Source organism: Brassica napus, chromosome A3, assembly GCF_020379485.1.
Source record: "Brassica napus cultivar Da-Ae chromosome A3, Da-Ae, whole genome shotgun sequence".
Classification (NCBI taxonomy): domain Eukaryota; kingdom Viridiplantae; phylum Streptophyta; class Magnoliopsida; order Brassicales; family Brassicaceae; genus Brassica; species Brassica napus.
This window is the reverse complement of record NC_063436.1, coordinates 20,387,071-20,408,046: the sequence shown is the minus strand read 5'-3', so window position 1 is coordinate 20,408,046 and position 20,976 is coordinate 20,387,071. Positions and strand designations below refer to the sequence as shown.

The window sequence follows — 20,976 nt, the reverse complement described above, 5'->3', positions numbered from 1 at the left end:
TTTCACATCAATAATGTAAAACTATTATTAACACAATTCAATAAAATATTCTTACATGTCCAATTTCATATCATAGGTTAATAATGCTTCATTGTCATATAATATGACTCTCATAATCTCAGTTATTAATTATCACAACTCTTAGCATGTGATTATTATTAGTTGTTCAAAACAAAAGCATATGATTATTAATGCCACTTAACCCAGTGGTAGAACGTTAACTTTGACATCATGGCCTTAATTTTAAGATGCTAATTAATATTTTAGTCTCCTTAAAATCCATTGGAAAAAAGTGTAGTCCCTACTTAACTATTCATTTAATACTAGTACATGCTGCATGGATGCGGATCACGTCCTGATGAACAAACGCCCATTGACGGCGTCATCAAACCCCACAGAACGACAGCTAACGGCGTCTTTATTCAACGGCGTCACTTCCAAACCAGATCCAACCCTTCTCGTGCACGGACCGAACCACTTGTGTTGCAAGTAAGAGAATCTCCGCCACGGTGGTAGAGACAAGCCACGGCTCTTCATCGACCTCTTCGCCGCGGCGCAAGCCTCTCTCACAACCGTCCTAAGATTCTCTTCCTTCCCAACAAAAACACGAGGCAGCAACTGCAACACACGCGCGTATTGGGGTGTGGGCCTCGCGATCTCGAACTCGGAAGCAAAGTCTAGATCGACAAAGTAACGAACGGATGTCTTATCACCAGGGGGTTTGTAAACGACGTCGATGAAGTCGTAACTCCCGGCGGTGAGTTTAGATGACGAGTTCCATTTCGAAACGCAAACGGCGGCGTTGTGTCCGAGCTCTAGTAGAAATGATGCTACCTTGTCTTTGAAAACATGTTTCCGCTTGGATCTGAAAGCGGAATATGCTTCCGCTGCTCTCGAAACGTGAGCTAGCAATATGTTTTGGTAAGGATCATAGTCGGAGAAGCTCAAGGCCATTTTTAAGATTTTCTCACTAGCTTCTTCACTGGAACGTTCCGTTGCGGAATTTTCAGACAAGTCGGAGTCAGAGTCGTAGAGTGTTTGTGATCTGTCTTCGAGACCATCTTCTAGAAACTCGAGTTCGCAGATTTCGGGAGAGTCTTGGTCTTCTAGTGTGCTGCTGTGGTTGCTGAAGATCCGAGCCTTGGCTTCATCGTCTAGTGGGTCCGTGACACGTTTTGTTTTAGTGAAGATCGCCATAGATGAGTGTTTTTAGTGACGAGTGAGAAGTGAAAAGGTGAGAGAATCGAATTTAAAGTGAGCGTTTGAGTGGTTATGGTGGAGCATTTAGCTGGGAATATTCCTTTGTTTCTTTTTTCTTTTCTATGTTTGTTTTTTATTTTTTGGCTTTTACAATTTGTTATGGTATCTCATCTGACGTAAGACCAGTGCCTAGGAAGGATATCCGATGGCACCTGAGGATTTTTTCCAAGTCGTATGGACGAACAAGATTTAGAGCAGCCAAGTATATTCCTTTTTAATTCTTACAAGAATATTAATATACCCTAAAGCAAAGTTCATTTTATGCACCGTTCGTGTTTCTTTTTATTCTTCATTGGTCACATCAATTAACGTAGGACGTTTAGTAGAAGTGCTTCCATCCTAATTGGTTGAACTTCGGTAGAAGAGCAAGACCGTGTTTGATTTGATCAAAAAAAAAAAGAGCGAGAGCGTGTTTGATAAGTTTCGATAGAACGTGGCAAAGCTCTGAACAGAGCAACCAAAGTTGTGAACGATTAGGAAATCAACATGTAAAAATTTTCCTGGTAAATTCTAATCGATTCACACAAGGGACGACGAGAATCTCGGTTATAAATTATCAAAAGCTAACATTTAATAAAGAACAACAATGTCTTGAGGAGTCTTATCTAAAAACACAACTTAATCGAAATTAGGCAAAGGTACAGAAAAGAGAAAAACATCCAAAGCGAGTGAACCACATTCTCCACGATGCTGCTGCTTCACTTCTGCACATTCTCACCCAAATAAAGTTTGGTTAATTACGCTTAAAATCAACAAAAATGTTCTGGTATTAGAGAGATACTTACAGAGAGTTTTGCAAACATGTTTCCGTAAAACTTGGCCTCCTTTTTGTTAAACTCCTTCATTTTCTCCTTCAGCCTTCTCTGCTCCACCTTCACTTCCCTATCATTTCGATAAAGGCCAAAATGACAATTTAGATTTGAACTTTATAATCTATAATGTTCACCCAGTATATGAAAGAAGACAAACCTGTTGTCGGGATCAACTTCAAGGGCCTTCTTGACATCAAACTCAGCCAAGTCCAAATCAGCCAACTCCATGTAAGCCTGCGCTCTCCTGTATAGGGCCTTCACATTGGTGCTTTCCAGCTCTAGCACCTAAAACATATATCCAAAGCAAATCATTTTCCATCATTATTAGCTCTGAAGTTATAAAAAAAAGGATATGTAAGTCTTAACCACCAATTAGTTTTACCTTTGTGCATAGCTTTTCAGCCTGCCTGTATTCTTTCAACTTCAGTTTGCAAGCTGCATCGTTCAGATTGCACGCCACTTTCAACGCTTTCGCTTGCTTCTTCTCCTCCTCGCTGAAGGATGAGTCGTATTCAATGTATTTGACAGCCTGAGAAGAAACCAAACCATGTGAGATGATCTTCAACGTAAAATAACACTAAAGCTTCATATTTATTACCTTCTCGTATCTCTTGGAAGCGAGTGCGTATTTGCCTGCTTTGAACTTGGCATTTCCTTCTTCCTTCTTCTTACCAGCAGCTTCAATCTTCTCCTCAGTGTTCATGTCCCACGATTCCCTTTCCTAAAAGAACAGTGACAAACAAGTGTTGGACACCCATATTTGCTTTATTCTCTGAAAGAGGGGTAAACATCCAAAACTGAACTAACCTTGTCGAAAGACACAAGGTCAACCTCATAATAGAGGGTTGAGTTTGGCGGCACCACAGCTAATTCCTGCTTTGACTCAGTTGAACCAAAAGCATACTCTGGGTCTATGGTCACCAATGCCACTTCACCCTTCTTCATCTTCAACACAGCTTTATCAAGCCCATCGATCACTTGCTCTGTTAAAAAGCACCCAGTAAAATCAATTAGAACGATAAAAGTTGGAACATCCAACGAAAAGTTTACAGAAGTTTTGCAGAAGTGTAGATAGTAGATACCTTCATCTGTTTTGAACTCAAAGGGCTCTTCACCTTCACCGTGACCTTTCTTTAGGAACACAGTACCATCTCCAAGTTTCCCTATCAGTTTCACTGCCAGAAAGGAACAAAAAAAAAGACATTTAAGAAACTGTTATTGGACAAGAGATAAGTGCACTCAAAATCTGAAATATAAACCTTTCACAACCGCCCCCTCATTGGGACGCTCATATCCTTCCCCTTCTTTCAAGATTTTCTTGATGACCTTGTTGTCATCGGTCACTTCAGAAACTGTCTTCCAGGAAACTAACTCCAGCTCGATCTCAAGGGTTGCGTTTGGAGGAACCGCAGCTTCACCACCAGAGGCTGGCTTGCCCTTCTCCCCGAAACCATCTGTCGCATTAATAAGCAAGTTGGAATAAGAGATGATGTGCAACACCATACCAAGATCAATAAAAACACAACTGAAAAAAAAAACCGTCTTACATTGTGGTTTAACAGTCAGAAGAACCTTCTCTGCCTTCTTCATGGTTTTCACAGCCTTAGCAAGTGCAGGGCAGAAGTAACCTATATAATGACACAGACCACAAAGATTGTCAGGGACAGAACATACTATCTTACATCTCCATCATTTGTCAGAAGAAACAGAGCACTAACCGTCTTTAACCGTGAACTCAACACCATCAGATTTTCCAACAACCGTACCATCCTCAAGCTTAGCCACATACTTAACTGAAAAAAACAAATACACAGGAAAACACAGTTAGAGAGATCGAAACAAACGCACACAATTTTCTTAAGAAAGTGGACACACACCAAGAACTTCATCGAGATCCTTAGGCATTTCCCACTTCTCCCCCGCAGCAACAATCTTCTTAAAAACGCCACCATCCTTGCATATATCCTTGACACTCGACCAAGAAAGCAACTCCACATCAAACTGAAGCGTGGCATTAGCAGGAATGGTCGGCGGCGAACCAGATTCCCCATAAGCCAGCTCGGAAGGGATAGTGAAAACAGCGTTTTCACCTTTCTTCATAGTCTTAATACCAATATCCCATCCTTTAATAACCTGACCTGCAACACACATTGCCAATACAAAAGAATCAGCAAACAATTCACACAGATCTCTACCAAAGTTAATCTCTTTAGGTCAATAATGATAAAACCTAGCAGCAAAATAATACTAGAATGTAACTATAATCTCAAATTCAAGATACTGAGACTAATACGCGCTTGGGACTGAGCTTTATCGATCATAATCAAAGAGATTTCAATCCACTGACCTTGACCGAGAGTGAATTTGAAAGGCGTTCCTCTGTCACGGCTTGAATCGAACTTGGTCCCATCGAGCAACGTACCAGTGTAGTGCACTGCAAAAGAGATCGATTAAATTTCAGCTGAGTCAAATCGAAGGATTAAAAAATTGGAGATTCGAATTCGATGTTATGTTTACCTTCGACTTCATCGCCGTTCTCAGGAGTCTCGAATCCTTCGCCTTCCTTGAGGAGCTTCTTCTTCAAGCCTTGCTGGATCTCCTTCTCCTCGCCGACTTTGAGGAAGGAGGCGTCGTCGCCGAAGTCCATCTCGTCGTCGCCGTTCATTCCGCCGACGGGAGGCATCTCGAAATCTTCATCCATCTCGATTCAAAAGCAGCGTAACGAATCGCAAGAGAGAGAGAGAAAGAGAGAGTAGCGGTTTGAGAGGAGAGCTGAGGTTGGTAATGTGGTTTTATATATAAAAGGTTTTGTGAATAAAAGGGTTTCTAGAGACTTCCTTTCCTTTGAGCTCCCTTGAGATAGAATATTTGTACGAGAGGGAGCAAAAGGATGAGAAGATGACGGCGTTAACTTACGGAAAGATTGTTCCAGAACACTAACAAATATTGGCTTCGAATGTTGCAAACCGCTCTGTCCGCACCGCAGTTAACAGTGACAAAAATCTCTACATATACCATATATCTATACGTTTTTATAATTATTAAAACGACACCGCAGTTAAACCGCTTGTCCCGCACCGCTCAAACCGCAGTTACCATTCGGAACCAATGTTTCGCTTGTGACGCCGTTAACATCTTGTACAGTATGTTGATGACGTGTCATGATTACGTCAGATATATTATACTGGGCTTTAACTATTTACAATGAACTCTTTATACGATTGGCAAAAATGTTAAATAATGCCCAACAAGATTTGGTTAAACAAAAAAAAGTTAATTCCACGATCTTTCGTTTGATTATGGGTTCGGCTCCGGTTAGTAAGGGGTGATATCATGGCGATTAGTATTTTTAAATTCCACGATTTTGCAACTTTTACAAAAATTAATAACCACATTGACAGGAGTGGTACGTACATCTTCCGAAGTTACTGTTTTAGCATGTCTAGGATTCAATCATGTGGGTGAAAGAAATACTGATCAAAAGTAGCTCACTCGACAAACCTGCCAAGATAAATATGACTATGCTACTTGAGATTTCCTCGTTGTTTCGTATTCAAAGACAATTCGGTTTATTTTCTGTTTTCATTAGTCATAATGTTATGAAAAACTATGCTTTATTTTATGGTCATAACATTTTATTGTCTGCAAAGATTTATCTTGGACTAACACAGTAAAATGGATTTATAGACCGACTTTCTGCGCTTCCACGTTATTTTCCAACTGCCAAGTGCCAACATAACTAATGTTATGACCAAACACACAATTATTGTCCTTAACCAGCCAAAAAGTAAACGACCCTAGTCTCTACCATGTTCGAGATTCAATTGCAAATGAACACGACTTAACAAGTTTCATTTGAAATGAAAAAAGTAGGAAATGGATGCAATCAAAGCTCATTCTTCGTTTTTGCATCGCCGGATGGTTTCCCGTTCACAGCAACTAGCTCGGTGTCGAATATCAATGTCGCCCCACCTGCAATTCACCACCACATTCACTTTCTTTCTCTTTTTCTTTTCTTTGCAGATTCAAAAACCTCGAAATCTCTATAGCAATATAGGCTTCTGATGAAGTATTTATGTATAACCTCTATCTCTTGGTTGTTATTTAGTTATCATATGTTCTCTTCTAGCCTCGTCATTAATATAAAAGGATGGAAGATAAGATAAACTACCGGGGATTTTCGGTGGTGAGCCGTTGTCACCATAACCAAGCTTGGACGGGATTTTGAGCTTTCTCTTCTCACCTACACAAGCTCCAAGTAGACCCTGGTCCCATCCTGCAACATTCAGATTAATTGCATTACATTCAATTTCTATCCCATCAATAAAACAAAAGATGCAGGGGCAAACAAATGCAACTGAAAGACACACCTGGAATGACTTGACCACTCCCAAGCTCAAACTCAATAGGATCACCTCTCTCAAAACTTGAATCAAACACAGTTCCATCTGTTAACTTTCCCTGAATGAAGAAGAGGACTACGTTAACCGTCAAGAACGTTTTAGATCAGATTCATTATCTTAATTTGCTCTGAAGCTAATCCGATACCAAAACGAATGAAATGAATTTCTCCAAATCATAATAGCAAGAAGCTTCAACAAGACACATACTCGATAGTGGACCTTGATCTTGTCCCCTTTGTGAGCCTGAACATCACATGTCTTCGGCTTGAACTGTACAAATGAACAAATGTAAGCAAAACTAATTACATAAACCAAAAGAGTAAGGAAGCTGCGTGAAAGAGCGAACCTTAACACCAATCTGCAACTCTGTCACATCACCTGACTTCTTCGCATAAACTGAACATCATCACCATCAACAACAACACAAAGCAAAGGAGATCAGCTCGAATATCAATTAAAACACATTGTGTACATGATCAATCACAGTGCAAGCAATCGAGAACGATAGAGAGAAGACGCTGCATTTACCTGATGTTAAGACGGCAAGGAGAACCAAAACTCCAGCAGCTTTCATGGCGGATGATGCAGAGCTCCTCATCGTCTTCGATCTATCTTACTTGCTCACCTCTCTAGATCTGTTTTTTTTTTTTAGTATTTGACTTTTTTTTAACAGTGACCAAGTGTTTTTAATGGGCCTTCATATAGCCCAAAAAGCGAATATACGATCCATACAGATTTGCTCTCCACGTGATTAACGTGATTTTAGGCGGCGAATCACAGACATTGAGCGCAGATCACGAGTCATTTACATATTGTGCCTTTTTCCAAAGTAGCAAGGGAGTTATTCAATTCTTGCATTTTTCCACATTTTTTTTTATCTTTAGACAATTGTCGATAACTTTAGTTGTCTATTCGTGTTTATTTACATTTCAATCAAATTAATATACGTAAGTATTTCTTCTTTAAATCTGAGTTGTTTGAGTGTCCACTGTTCTTTAATAACTAAGACCATCTCTAATACTCCTTCCGTTTTTTAATGATAGATTTTCTAGGAAAAATGTTTGTTTCATAAAGATATATTTTTTGTGTTTTTTATAAAAAAATTGTAAATTTCAAGAAAATTAATTGACTTTATTGAATTACTATTGGTTCAAAGTTATTAAAAATTGAAAATTACAAAAAGATACATTTATTATGGTAGTTTAATGTGTTTTCTTAATATGTGTGAAAATATTAGAAAATCTATCTTTTAGGAACAGAGAGAGTAGTTTATTTAATTTTTACTCTAAAATAGAATAACTTTATAATAGAATTTGAGTTTGTTCCAATAGTATTACTATTTTACAGTAGAAAATAGAGTGATAAAAAAACAAATTACTCTATATTTGGAGTAAACCTATTTTTCAATCTATTATGTAGTGAAAAATATAGTACAATCAGATCATTTTACTAACTCTATTTTAGAGTGAAAAATAGAGTGAAATTGAAAATGCTCGGAGAGTGTGTGATTCATGTTAATTATCTAGAAGCCATGAATTGAATTTGTTTCTGTCATACAAAATTCATGGTGAGAGAGTCAATAATTGCATCACTATTTCATTTTTAGCCATAAATCATTGACAAAAGGAGTAAAGAGTACCCTTCGGCCATTTACTTGTTTGTGAGATCAACCACCACTCCACTTTGCATTGTGCAATCAGCAATTTAAATTTATAACACAAAAGTTAGAGCAAAGCAAACAAACAACTATATTTTCGGAGCGCCTCCTTAACTGCATCTTGAGTTTAACATAAAGAAAGGTGTTAAACGGAAAGAGAATTAAACGTCTGTATGTGAACATACATGTTGCCGTATACCTAACTCTCTCAATGTTCAACTTTCATCCAAAGACACAAAAATGCATGATGTTTCATCCAAAGACACACAAAGTGCATAAAAGACAAAAACTAAGCCCACAAAATATCACCATTCTAGTCCATTCTTGAGGATGGCTCAAAGTTTTCGAGGGATTTACTGTAGAGTATCGGCCGTGTGTAATGGTTTGTGGAACAATTACAAGGGTGGTTTTAATTATGTCTACCGAAAGTTACTTAAGTAAATTATAGTTGATGTAAACCTATGCATTCCAACATTAATGGATAGTTAATGAGTCTTAGAGCAGTCTGACTTTTAGATATGGAGCACAAAACCAACACTCTTTTAATAATTAAACAGGTGTTCCACTCCCGTTTTGGATAAAATTCAAAAGTTAGTTGCTTGCATGAGTAGGTCCGTGACCATTTTTTTTTCTTTTTTTTGGACAGCAGGTCCGTGACCATTATAATACGTACTACTTGCATATTTTTTTTCTTTCAAAGGCTCCCAGTGGAGTACTGTGTGGGGTACGTAGATCGAACAATATCAGAATTCATGGAAATTGTTGCTATTTTACCCACACCACACTCATCTTACACTAGTCTCGAGTTTAGATATGCTAGTACTTTAAATAACACTCTATAACCAGTAACCAGTTCTTGTAGTTGCGTTTGGATATTTTTCAGTGCTTTAATGAGTACCCTGATTAGTAAAGGAGACGTTCCCTGCTGACTTCTAGGTATTATCACTTAAAATAAGTAAACTGTCAAATGAAAGATCGATTAACAAAACCATTTATTTAACCTTTTTGGGTGTTTATTGTGCGCTTGATGTATTTTACATTTCATACATAGTTGAGGTGAGATAGCGTGCTTATATGATACAAACATTATTAATTGAGATGCATGAAAACAAGATGATCACCGAAAGAGTGTCTAGATTTGCATGGCTTCGGAACCAATGAACTTGGTAAGACCAAAGGTAAGAACCATAGCCATCCAGCCACCAATCACCACCCTAACGCTTGACTTGAACACACTTGTTTTTCCCAGGACCGCACCGGTCACTCCAAACACCAATAATGCCAGGGTGGCCACAATCGCTACCACCGCCATTCTTACCTTATGATTCTCTATGAATACAGCTGCAAGAAGCGGCATTGCTGCTCCCACTGAAAATGCTAACGCTGATGCCAGTGCTGCTTGTCCTGGATTTGGTAGCCGCTCTTTCTTCTCCTCCTGCCATTAAGTTTACATATGTCATGTCATTAAGGTCCCAGTATAACATCCCATAACCTATTGGTATCTCTTATATATATAAAATGTTAGTTTCAAGTGTTCAAAAATGCCAATTTATATATTAGCATTCATATGTCAAACAAAATAAATACTTTTTGCCAACACAATTATTTTCAGAATATATGTAGACGGTGAAAATTCAAACGCAAACATATTTTGTTTAACATAATGCTGCGCTTTTGGCTTACGAACCTCATGGTATTTAAAAAAAACGATGCGGATTTGGGTTGGAAAAAAAAAAACAAATTGATATCAATCTTACACATATTGAAGCAAAATTTATACTATAGATTGGGATGCATTTTTCAGATACAAAACAATCGTGACGGATTACCAATCTTTCGGTTTATTTTTATGGGAAATACGTAATATCAATTTTTTTTTATTTTTATTGTAGTTAAGGTTTAGTGTTTAGAAACCACATGGTTACTGTGTATACACTTTACCTCATCTTGTTCGTCGATTGCTGATAGTGATGTCTCAGTCTCAATAGCTCTCTTCATCTGAGCAGTTTCAATATCCCTTTGTGTGCACACAGAAACAAACTCTCCAATGGCCATACTGCACGCACCTGCTACAAGGCCGGCAAAACCAACAAGCAACATTGCTTTTACGTCTTCTTTGATAGAACCAACACCCATCATGAGAGACGCGACTGTGACCAGACCATCGTTGGATCCGAGCAAGGCAGCTCTTAGCCACTGAGCTCTCTGCATGTAGTCCACCTCCTCCTTCTCTGCTCTTGGACTGATTCTATGTTGTTTTGGGCTGCTTCTTTCTGAAAGCTCAAAGTTGGAAGCCATGCTGTGTAATTCTTACTAAGTAGTACTTAAACTTTGTTCTATGAGAAGGCTTGTGGAGAGCTCACGCCTTAAATAGAAAATAAGAGTGGGAAAATTTGTTTATTGATTTTTTTTTGTGCACTAAGAGTGTGGAGAGCTCACGCCTTAAATAGAAAATAAGAGTGGGACGATTTGTTTATTAATTAGTTGTTACTTTTGTTACCTAATAATATACGGTATACAAGAGAAGTGAGAGAATGGTGGTAGTAGTGGTGGAAGCGGTAACGTTGGACACTATACTGCTTTAGAGTGGAAATAGAGGTGGATGGATTTAAATAGCCACCCAACAGTGCCATTGTCGTCAATTCGTGATAAACAATATTATTGGTGAAATACTGAAATGAGTGAATGTGGTGTATCTCTTGAATAATATGATTGTTACTATTTGAATTAATTTTTCACCTGATTGTCGTGACTAAGTATCATTGGGGTTCTGTTTGTTAAATTGACAACGGTTTTTTCGATTAACAGAGTAACCATAATGGTTTAAACGTGACCTATTGCTGGATCTTGCTAGATAATCCCATTATTCCTTTCGTAGGGCTCAGAAGGCTTCTGCGGATTAATATATTATACGAACAATTTAAATACTTTTATAGTTAACATACTAATTTATATGTTTTTGTTAACAATTATGAAATAAAAGGAATATTTTATCTAGTAAAAATCTGTACACTAAACGTCTGAAATAAATCTTGCCATATATCGTATGTAACAACTCTCCAGGATTTTTTTTTTGGTTAACAAAGTTAAACTCTCTAGGATAGAAATTTAATAACTCGTGGTAATAAAAAGCAACAGAAATATTAGTCAAAAAAAGCAACAGAAACAGAACAACATTTTGTATTTTGTTTATGTTTTACCTTTTTATTAGAAATGTAGAAAATAATATTAGAATTGTAGAAAATAATAATTATTTTCATGTCCATGTCATTGCTAACATCATTTTGAGTGATATGTCATTGCAAACATCATCTCATGATCCATTTTTATTTATATTTTAACCTAATCTCATGAGCTAAAAATGTTCCTTTTGTTAATAAAACTAGGTCGTTTTCCGCGCTATGCGCGGATAATTGATTTTTAAATTTGACAGATTTGCAATTTTTTAACATCTAACTTATAGTATAAAAGGGAGGAGATTACATGCACTGATTTTGGTTGTTGAAATGTTACTTCTAGCTTTATTTTGGCCTTTCTAAATTGTAATAAATCTGTGTTTTATAAGTTTGTTAGAATAGCATGTTTGGAAGAGGGCTAAATGTTGCTTTTTGTTAGGTTTTCTTGATAATCATCATTTGAGTTATATTGGTGTGTTTTTAGCTCAAGCTCATGTATTAAAGTTACTCTTATCCTGCTTTAGAAGCTTTTGATGATTTTTATTGTATGATCAAAGTAAAACTGTGTCGACAATGATTTACTTTCCTGTAAATAAGACGTATTAATCATAGTGTATTTCATTTTTAAAAGTTGATTTCTTTTATCTTTATATATTTAACGAATAATGTTTGTCACCAAGACAATTTCACATTTCCAATTACCTATGCTTTGCAGTTCCTTGAACATAAATATTTAAATTTACAATATTGAGTGAGTTATTTTTATATGTAAAAAATAATAATGAAAAAGGTAATGTGTTTTTAATATGAATAAAAACTATATTATATGAATAACACTAAAGAGATTAATTGTAGTTACAATTAATTTTAAAATCATAAGCATGAAGTTTAAGTGCAAAAAAAAAGAACCCTCACAAAGAATCAACCACAAAAGAAAAATATTAAAGGGAAACTGATGAAATTAAAGGAAGAGGTTTGGAGTTTCTGGAGTGTTCTCGATGATTTGGTCTGGTAGAGAGAGCAGTGGAGTGGAGAGATGATAAGTAGCTTAGGGACTTTGCAGTGCGTATTTTTAAAACACATGGACACTGTAACATTTTCAAACTTACAAATTCCATGTTATCCTACCTAGACATAAATTGCTGGTGCATACTTAAGGGAAAGAGAAGTAGCAATGAGTTCGTTGCTTATCTTACAGTACCAATTTTCAGAATGTACGTGACAAATCTCTATGATATAAAGTTACAGATTATGAACTGCAAAGTCTTTTATATTTAAAGAGCTAACGCCTAGACATCAACATTGGGTTTTCAAGAGAATTAACATTGCCGCAGGTCAGTCTCCAGCTGATTTCAAGATGACTGACGGAATCAACACCAACCCTTTCTTGCTCCATACATATTATTTACAAAGAAGAAGCCAAAAGGTTATCCGCCCGACCAAGCAATAACTTATGCAATTTGGAGTTGATCCTCGTACAGTCCAATGTCCATAGAGCAAAACAAATGCAAATATACATTTTTTCAGTTCCAAAATATAAAAATACATAATATAAATTAAGCTGACATGAGGCTCAAAGAAATTAGTGTTCAACACAAGCTGGTTGTAGATGAGGCTCTGATTATGTAAATGTACATATACAACTAAGCTAACAATGCATATTACCCGGTCAGTAAGAGAGGAGATAAAAGAAATAAGATCATGTGAAAACAAACAATCACTAAAAGAAAAAATAATATACGGATTTACCTGGGAAGAGGCATGTTTCTTTTCTAGGGGTGCCACAGGGCCTGTTTTTTTCCGCTATTTTCTTCAAGATGCGCAACTGTCTCCTAAATTGATTAACAACAATGCACAACACTGACAATGTTAGCGATTGGGTGTAACACAATGCTTTCTCAGAGATGCAAACACAAGTATTATATTAAGACTTTTGATAGATAAAACTTGAATTCATTAGCAGCTGAGTATGGTACTCAGTTATCTCCCTAGATATTAACTCCATGATAGCCTCTTTAGTAACTTTTCTTCTCTCGATATCAAATTCCGTCTTTGTAATGGGCTGACACGAAGGATCCCTCTCCACTGTTGCCAAACCTTTTAATTATGGATCAAAAAGGGCCTAATGAACGCTTCAATTGGAAATGCACATTGTATAGTCAGAGCTGGAATTTTCGAAAAAAAACTTATATGATAAACTTGCAAAGTAATCAACACAATTTTACCTGTAGAAATGTGGTGGGTGTTCCAGGAAAAGTCATATATAACTTGTATGAGTTTTGACTCAAACTTGTACAAACAGAAAGCTTTAAAACCAGAGCAACACTGAAAGTAAAAAATAAAACAAAGAACCTTAGTAGAAGATCAAACACAAAAGAAAAAAGAGAAAGATAAGTGGGCCTAAATTATATTGAGATATTTATGTAGAAATTGAAGAGTCAGTAAACATACGGGAGCCGAACGTCAAAGTACCGATTCTAGAAACTTAACTATTCTATACAGATTACTAACCATACAAATATAAACAGAACCATGAGTATGGAAAGTAACCATGATTAGAACGTCAAATATATGTCATACTCATAGCTATAAACTTTACTATTCTATACAGAGAATGTGCAATAGTTGAAGACAATATACTACTTAGTTTGCAAATGGATCAAGACACACTGTGTGGTTGCTATTGCCACTTCGTGAAGGACCGGGCGTTGAATGAGCATCTGTTCATTTAGCAGTTTCATGTGGCCAACGACATCTACATCAATGGTTGGGAAGTTGCAGTTAAATGGGGCCTTCAAATGTCTATAACTACGCAGATAAGCAATCAAATTGAATATGACTTTAAAGTTGTAACAGCTTACAATAGAGGTCACCCCTGAGTCCATAGTTGGCTTCAAAACCTCATGTAAGTTAAACCTAAACCTGTCTGCGTCAATAGGGAGGCACATGTGGTCAAGATCGGAGAGGACAGAGCTGTGCGTGAAGCAAATGGCCAAACCAAGATCAGCAACTCGATAGATCTCTTTGCTTTTCATAGCAAAAAAGTTCCTGAACTATAAGTGAATCCTAGTTTGAGGTCAGGGAGGTAGAGTGGAGCACAATTAGATGAGACCTTGCATCACAGTGTCCTGCTGGAAAAGAAACCAGTGAGTGGTTAATGAGATTTCTCTATAATCCATGAAACAAAATTGGGAAAGAAACATTCATACCGGAGACTTGCTGGAGATATAAGCCGATTTCATAGCCATATCTTCATTTGGTTGTCTTAAGGTCGCAGATCCTCAATGAAAGTTGATGTAGGGTTATTTTTTTTTTTTAATTTTTTTTTTTGATGTAGGGTTTATTAGTTTATATAAGAACAGAAAGAAGGGGAGGTGAAAAGCTTTGATGGGGTAATATCTCTTATTATTAAGATAGTTTAAAGTACAAAATTGAATGAGTGAGAGCAACAGAAACTTGGATTGCAGAGGTTATCGTGAAGTTGAAGAGACAGAGACGACTTGGACAATGCTTGGAAGGAGGTTTGGGCTCTTTTTAATATTTTGAGCTCACGTGAATTGACCGACCCGTTTAAAACCTGTTTCAAGTAACAAAGATGACGTGGCGATTTGGAAGCTTCTGATAGGTTGATTTTCTTAACCAACGTGGCATAGCTAGAATTTGAGGATATCTTCCTTTTATTATTGTTAGATCTTGCATGCATTTCTCTCTATATGCGTTATGAGTGGGACTGATATTACTAGTACACAATTTGAATTAAATTGATAATCTTGAATATGAGTGGGACTGATATTAGTACACAATTTTGAATTAAAATTTGAATGGAGAGTCCTTATTATCTACTGATGATAAATAATTTTTTTGTTTGTCTTACACCATTCTTTAAATCATGATGGTTGTAGATGACAAGGTGAATTACACAACGATAATGTCTACAAAGAGATTGGAGGCCTAATCTGAAACGATTCGATAACGAGTGTGTGGAGAAAGTGCACATCGATTAGTATTTGAACCGACAAGATGCGGTGAGGGAAAGGATAAGGTAAAGGTTATGGAAAATTAGAGAAAGGAGAAGAAGGTTAAGGTTCTTAAAAGCTCTTTCTAAGAACTTGAACCTGTTCTCAAGCATGTGGTTTGGTCTTGATCTAGAGGCCGGTTTAGTTGCTGAGATTCAAAACAAGACAATCTCGGTAGGAGTGATTCAACAAGAAATCAATTGATGATGATCTCTTATGTAAATTCACTTTCGTGGTTGAATCTTATGATTTTTTTTAATCACGCAGGAAGCAACATGGATTCTGTTTAAGCAACTGAATCGGTTGAAAAAATAGGAAAAGCTGTTGAAGAAACGGAGGGAGAAAAGAAAGCAAAACTAAAGCCATGAAGATGATGACTGAACTGGACTCTGAATAATTTTCTTAGTAGTGATTGTGGCAAAGGAAAGGATGTTGACATGAGTCTCACAGAAACAAGGCTACATGGCAAAGGAAAGGATGTTGACATGAGTCTCACAGAAACAAGGCTACACCAAACGTTAGAGTCGAGAACGACACTTATAATGTGATGAGGATTCGGTTAGAACACCTTCTAATGCCATTTGTGTAGGAGTTGAGTTGCAAGATGTGGAAACTTTTGTTGCAAGTTTCTTTGGTGAAGATTTTAGCAGAGGAGGTCTTTTGAGTATGTCTCCTATTGAAAGTGTGTAAAAATGATCGAAGTGAAATATGCATAGTGTAGTGTTCTCCTGATTATAGACATGTCCTCGTGAATTTTCCAGTGGAACCTTAATAATATAGGCATCTTTTCCGTACTTGACGAAGAAAATATATTGACGTAAGGCCTGTAACAATGAACTTAAGGACAAAGCCTTTGAAAGGTATCAGCCCTGACGATCTAACTGTATTGAAGACTAAAACTGCTGAAGACCATACGTATTTCAAACTGTGGGTTTTTAAATATATGTGTCCAGAAACAGTTTGTTGTTATAAGGAAGGCCACAATATCTCAATCTCATCTAGCTAGCTCTATGTATTAAGTTAGGTAGCTGAAACACCATTAGTCTGAGCTTCAATGAGAAAAGCAATTTTTGTAACTCCTCAGGAGTTGCTTCTCGAACAAAAATGATGGTTATTGTGACCAATAATAACACAGCTGGTATAAGCATGGTGAACAAAACGATCAAGGACGTGCACAGAAACTTTCACGTAATAGAGAGGACCATATATGCATGTGCAGCTGCAGAACAGAGAGTGCATATCACATGAGCTAACAGAGAGGATGAAGTGATGAATAAGAGCTACGTCTTCATTGATGTGAGTTGGGCCGCATAAGCTTACAACAAAGTTGTGGTTATTTATGGATTATGACACAATGAAAACAGAAGCTTACGGTGTCAAAAGTTGTTTCTTATTTTTCTTTTACGTATTTAAGCATATATGCAGGGCTGGCTTAGGGGGACAAGCGGTGCGAACCCAAGCCCATGTTCCCAAGTATAATAATAATTAAGGGATTCAATTTTTTTTATAAATCTATATTTTTATATATATATAAATTATAAATATGATAAATATTGAAAATGGCTCAAAATTATTTGATATGTATATAGTTTTATTTTCATTATAAAATATTCAAAATATTACTGATTAAATTTTAAAAATATTTTAAACACTATCTGCATATAAATTTTAGGGGGTAAAATTTATTTTTGCCTTAAAACCTCTAATAATGTTGAGCCGGCCCTGCATATATGATATAATAAATTATATGATATGCATGTTCAATAACAATATTTTGAAAATTATAATATAATTAACTGTTAAAAATAACATACATTTTCAATACAAATTTCCAATCATAGTTCAGAGTGCTACTAACTAATTAAAGACATATGAGTTTATTTCAAGCTTAAGTCTTTTACCACTAGACTACCTTGGTTAACTTTCATAGAACAATGTTTTGTGACTTTTGTCATGTCTATTATTTAATTTTTGAAAAAAATTATACATTTGTGGTTTCCTTTGGTCAATTTTTGGCTACCTAGTCAGTTTGTTTTTCTGTTAAATTAAATATCGGTAATCTCTTTATTTATTAATTAATAAAAACCTTTTGACAAAAAATAATGTAAAAGGATACAAACGTAAACATAGTACGTGTAGAGACTAAAAAAAGTCGTTTGTGTTAAGTGTTAACTAACTTTCCACTATGCGGTAATCCGTTCGTCGGGATAACATAAGACTACATGTATCACGTTTTTTGTGGCCAGTGAAACTCTTAACGACTTTTACACCTCTTTGCTTCCTTTTGTGGTTTGTTTCGTGTTTGGTGTGTCCAATATGCATGGAAACGGATATTTATGAAAGTCTTCCCACATGTCAAACTGGAGACATTTAAGGATAGCCACATGAAGATAATTACTATACAACAATTAGTACGGCGGCTCATGTCGCTTTTGCTTGTAATGTATGGTGCGATTTACTACGGACGTTTTATTCAAAAGGGACATCAACAAAAAAATCAAAATATAAATCTATAATAATATTAGTGGCTCTGTTATTATATGGCCCAAACCATTCCTCCACAAAATTGATGGTGTCGTTAGATCTTTATCAAGCACTAAGTTCCTCCATAGATAACAACTCTTCATAAAAACGTCACACAAAATTTAGTGGTTGTAAGTTCGTAAGAACTTTTGACCAAGAAAAATAAAATAATAATAATAATAAGTTCGTAAGAAGTTATAAAAATATCCGGTAGTTTAGATCTATACTATTATTTATGAAGTGATTTTGCTTATTTGTCATGTTCTCAATGATTTTAGGTAATTTTACTTACTTGTTATGTTTTTATTAGGTTTTAACTAAATCATTAATTTATTATTTGTTATTAGCTGAGTCATTAATATATTAATTTAAAATTATCCTTAATGAATCTTGTATATAATTAAAAATGAATGTTAGTAATATTAAATTTCTATATTATATTAAAAACAAATTTTAAACAATATCTTTACTGAATTTTATATATAATTAAAAATAAAATTTATTTTAACAGTATAAAGTTTATATGTTATATGTTACATTAAATAATTGATTATAAAAATTAAGATTATTCTTATATATATTGTGTTGCTATCTGAAAATAATATATGATTATAAAAGTTAAAAAACAATTGATAATAAAATATTAGTCAAGCAAAAAAATTATATAAAGATATTTTCTAAACTATTTGTAAGATATGAGTGTTTTAAAAAACATTAACACAATAGTAAGTATATATATTTTGATAAAAAAAATATTTGACACATATAAATACTTTGATGTTTGATTTAACTATTTTAAAACATAAATAATAACATATTATGTTGGTTTTGAATTAATAAAACGTAAACTAATAAGTATTCATAAAAAGTTTATGCCCGCATGTGCGGGCAAAGCACCTAGTTGTTCAAATAAAAAATATCAACTAATCGAGCTATCCGAACAAAAACATCAGATACTTTCATATATTTGGATAATAATATTCAGATAATTCAATTGTTTTCTAATTGATATTTTAGACAATTTTAGATTTTTACAAATATAACTAGTTAATTTATAAATTATATTCTTAGATATTTAACTATTTCTAAATTAAATATAACTACTATTTTAGGCACATTAATTTTATTTTAGGTATTCAGATATTTCTATTATTATTTTTCATTTTGGTTTGGTTAGGATTCTTTAGATATATAAAATAAAAACCGTTTAGGTATTTAAATCTTTTGGTTTGATTAAATGTTTAATTCATTTGGTTTGGTTTTGTCTAATTATTTGGTTCGGATAGAAACCTTGCCCTATACTAAGTCTAAAACCTAATCTAGTTAAGACTAGGGCTGGTATTTTTATCCGTTAAATTTGATTTGATCGTTATTCGTTTTGATTTGATCTGAAAAATTTGGATATCCGAAAACTTTAGAAGCAAACAAAATAATAAAATCAGTAACCATTAAAATTGAAACAAATCATAAGTAATAAAATTTTGAGAAACATATATGTCTTTTGGCAGATATATAAATACATGTATATCTCGATTATATTTAGAGTTTTAAATATATATGTTTATATAACTAATATTCTGATTAAATAAATTCTATTCACATTATCATTTATAAAAGTATTAAATAGAAAAATATGACAATTATAAAATTTACAATACATATAGTTTCACTATTTATTTTACTGTTTGTTTTATAAATTATGTAAAATTAATTTTAAAAATTAATTGTATCAATTTTTATAGATTATTTGTATTAGACAAAACATATGGGATATCTGTAAATATTCATAAATATCTATATATTTCTGAAATCAAAAACTAGATATTTGCAACACATGAATCAAATCACACATACTGAAAATTCTGCAAATATTTTATCTGTGCCCACCCCCAGCCAAGAACCGATATTAAAAAAATTATAAGAAACAAAGGTTTACATTTTTATTTATATCAGCTATATTGGTTTAATCTGTAAATACTGGATTATAGATATAAGTCTATAACTACACAACAACTTTACATACAATTTTATTAGCTTTACAAATATTTCGATCTGTATATGATTTATTTGCATTACTACTACGATGGACATATTTCTAGGGTCATTGTTTTTTTTCTTTTTGTAAAAGAGCATCTAGGATCATTATTGTCTCACTGTTAACTAATTGAAATTTGACCTTTCATTATACAGTGCTAATTGATTATTGTCTTACTGTTAACTAATTGAAAACCAGGACTTGTAGTTTGGTGGTGATTAACTTGAGGAAAAAAAACTCAATACAGTGTAGGCACCAGGGTACAAGTCCCGGTCACTAAGAAATTAACATTTCGGCATTGCCAGGAACAGGAGACCAACACGTGACTAGTCTGGACCATTTCTGTGGAGCCAGGATATCCTTGTATAATTCAAAAAAAAAATTGAAATTGACCTTTCGGGACACATTTTGTAAATAAACTCCATAAATGTTTTTCTATAATATTGATCCTAATTCCTAAAGCATCATATTAAATGTTATGTAAGTTATGATACCTTCCATAGTGAAAACCCGAGCATTTCAAAAAGTAAATTCAAAATGAAATTTTTTTATTCCAAAATCAATTTTAAAATTACAAATTTTGAAGTTTTTTTTGTCAACTCGTAATTTCATTAAAAGCTCATCAGGCTAAATTTTGGAGTTTTAAATAGTCTAACTCCATATTTGAAATTTCAATGTTCACTTCATATTTAAAGTTTCATGATTTTTAGTCCTTTTAATTATCTAATTCTCATTTTAGTCTTTATTTTTATTTTACCTTTGAAAAATAAAAAGGAGAAATTCTAACTTTCTCTTAAATTTTATATCAATTTTCAAATTTATCATTAAATAATGACCATTTTCATAAATACCTTAAAATTATGATGAAAAGACAAAATTAGCAATTCTTAAATCATTTATGAATATTTTAGAGTTATTTATAGAAGTTTATAAATTTAACTCCAACTCTAGTTACTAAACCTTAAACAATAATCAATAAACGCTAAACCCGAATATTAGTGGTCTCTAACTTACTGTATTTCAAGCAATTTCTCAAATACAAATAATATTAATAACAATATTACAATACATAATTCAATACAAAATATAAAACG

The 20,976-nt window shown here is 34.4% G+C and overlaps 5 protein-coding genes across 22 annotated transcripts; all 5 read right to left on the bottom strand.

Annotated features, from left to right (window-relative positions):
- Window positions 1–33: 33 nt before the first annotated feature.
- BNAA03G57760D lies at window positions 34–1,535 on the bottom strand. Its single transcript, XM_013799691.3, has one exon. It carries the CDS (start codon window positions 1,195–1,197, stop codon window positions 349–351), a length of 849 nt encoding a protein of 282 aa, XP_013655145.2. The 5' UTR covers window positions 1,198–1,535; the 3' UTR covers window positions 34–348.
- A 206-nt stretch (window positions 1,536–1,741) lies between these two features.
- On the bottom strand, window positions 1,742–4,923 carry LOC106361811 (peptidyl-prolyl cis-trans isomerase FKBP62). Its single transcript, XM_013801610.3, has 13 exons — window positions 4,590–4,923; window positions 4,420–4,506; window positions 3,950–4,210; window positions 3,791–3,865; window positions 3,620–3,700; window positions 3,332–3,526; window positions 3,155–3,247; window positions 2,880–3,055; window positions 2,671–2,793; window positions 2,455–2,601; window positions 2,230–2,357; window positions 2,046–2,142; window positions 1,742–1,964 (listed from the first exon to the last, which is right to left on the bottom strand). Exons 1-13 carry the CDS (start codon window positions 4,771–4,773, stop codon window positions 1,959–1,961), a joined length of 1,653 nt encoding a protein of 550 aa, XP_013657064.1. The 5' UTR covers window positions 4,774–4,923; the 3' UTR covers window positions 1,742–1,958.
- Window positions 4,924–5,748: 825 nt separating this feature from the next.
- LOC106361810 (peptidyl-prolyl cis-trans isomerase FKBP15-1) lies at window positions 5,749–7,168 on the bottom strand. The gene is made up of 6 exons (XM_013801609.3): window positions 7,004–7,168; window positions 6,822–6,871; window positions 6,683–6,745; window positions 6,443–6,533; window positions 6,244–6,348; window positions 5,749–6,044 (listed from the first exon to the last, which is right to left on the bottom strand). Exons 1-6 carry the CDS (start codon window positions 7,071–7,073, stop codon window positions 5,959–5,961), a joined length of 465 nt encoding a protein of 154 aa, XP_013657063.1. The 5' UTR covers window positions 7,074–7,168; the 3' UTR covers window positions 5,749–5,958.
- Window positions 7,169–9,105: 1,937 nt separating this feature from the next.
- LOC106360093 (vacuolar iron transporter homolog 2.1) lies at window positions 9,106–10,554 on the bottom strand. Its single transcript, XM_013799690.3, has 2 exons — window positions 10,074–10,554; window positions 9,106–9,567 (listed from the first exon to the last, which is right to left on the bottom strand). Exons 1-2 carry the CDS (start codon window positions 10,428–10,430, stop codon window positions 9,265–9,267), a joined length of 660 nt encoding a protein of 219 aa, XP_013655144.1. The 5' UTR covers window positions 10,431–10,554; the 3' UTR covers window positions 9,106–9,264.
- Window positions 10,555–12,477: 1,923 nt separating this feature from the next.
- Window positions 12,478–14,958, bottom strand: LOC106361808. Of its 18 annotated transcripts, none has more exons than XR_007338311.1 (6): window positions 14,518–14,895; window positions 14,170–14,436; window positions 13,952–14,063; window positions 13,534–13,633; window positions 13,240–13,440; window positions 12,478–13,140 (listed from the first exon to the last, which is right to left on the bottom strand). XR_007338311.1 is itself a non-coding variant. In XM_048776608.1 (6 exons), the coding sequence occupies exons 2-6, from the start codon at window positions 14,341–14,343 to the stop codon at window positions 12,760–12,762; spliced, it is 561 nt and encodes a 186-aa protein (XP_048632565.1). In that variant the 5' UTR covers window positions 14,344–14,439; window positions 14,518–14,958; the 3' UTR covers window positions 12,478–12,759. The 18 variants fall into 18 exon arrangements, 2 of the variants coding, with proteins under 2 accessions (XP_048632565.1, XP_048632564.1); XM_048776608.1 differs by lacking the exon at window positions 13,952–14,063 and having other exon boundaries at window positions 12,478–12,797; window positions 13,058–13,140; window positions 13,240–13,405; window positions 14,170–14,439; window positions 14,518–14,958; XM_048776607.1 differs by lacking the exon at window positions 13,952–14,063 and having other exon boundaries at window positions 12,478–12,797; window positions 13,058–13,140; window positions 13,240–13,405; window positions 14,518–14,951.
- Between the last annotated feature and the right edge of the window lie 6,018 nt (window positions 14,959–20,976).

Bases quoted from the DNA above. Each gene is read 5' to 3' on its own strand.
- BNAA03G57760D (XM_013799691.3), bottom strand. From the start codon at position 1,197: ATGGCGATCTTCACTAAAACAAAACGTGTCACGGACCCACTAGACGAT.
- LOC106361811 (XM_013801610.3), bottom strand. From the start codon at position 4,773: ATGGATGAAGATTTCGAGATGCCTCCCGTCGGCGGAATGAACGGCGAC. The intron at 4,211-4,419 runs GTCAGTGGATTG...TGTGTGTTGCAG, and splicing joins CAAATTCACTCTCGGTCAAG to GTCAGGTTATTAAAGGATGG. The intron at 2,143-2,229 runs GTTTGTCTTCTT...TCGAAATGATAG, and splicing joins GAAGTTGATCCCGACAACAG to GGAAGTGAAGGTGGAGCAGA.
- LOC106361810 (XM_013801609.3), bottom strand. From the start codon at position 7,073: ATGAGGAGCTCTGCATCATCCGCCATGAAAGCTGCTGGAGTTTTGGTT. The intron at 6,872-7,003 runs GTAAATGCAGCG...GATGATGTTCAG, and splicing joins CCTTGCCGTCTTAACATCAG to TTTATGCGAAGAAGTCAGGT. The intron at 6,349-6,442 runs GTGTGTCTTTCA...TGAATGTTGCAG, and splicing joins GAGTGGTCAAGTCATTCCAG to GATGGGACCAGGGTCTACTT.
- LOC106360093 (XM_013799690.3), bottom strand. From the start codon at position 10,430: ATGGCTTCCAACTTTGAGCTTTCAGAAAGAAGCAGCCCAAAACAACAT. The intron at 9,568-10,073 runs GTAAAGTGTATA...ACTTAATGGCAG, and splicing joins CAATCGACGAACAAGATGAG to GAGGAGAAGAAAGAGCGGCT.
- LOC106361808 (XM_048776608.1), bottom strand. From the start codon at position 14,343: ATGAAAAGCAAAGAGATCTATCGAGTTGCTGATCTTGGTTTGGCCATT. The intron at 13,141-13,239 runs GTCTTAATATAA...TAATCAATTTAG, and splicing joins TCAAGTTTTATCTATCAAAA to GAGACAGTTGCGCATCTTGA. The intron at 12,798-13,057 runs GTAAATCCGTAT...TTTGCTCTATGG, and splicing joins AGAAACATGCCTCTTCCCAG to ACATTGGACTGTACGAGGAT.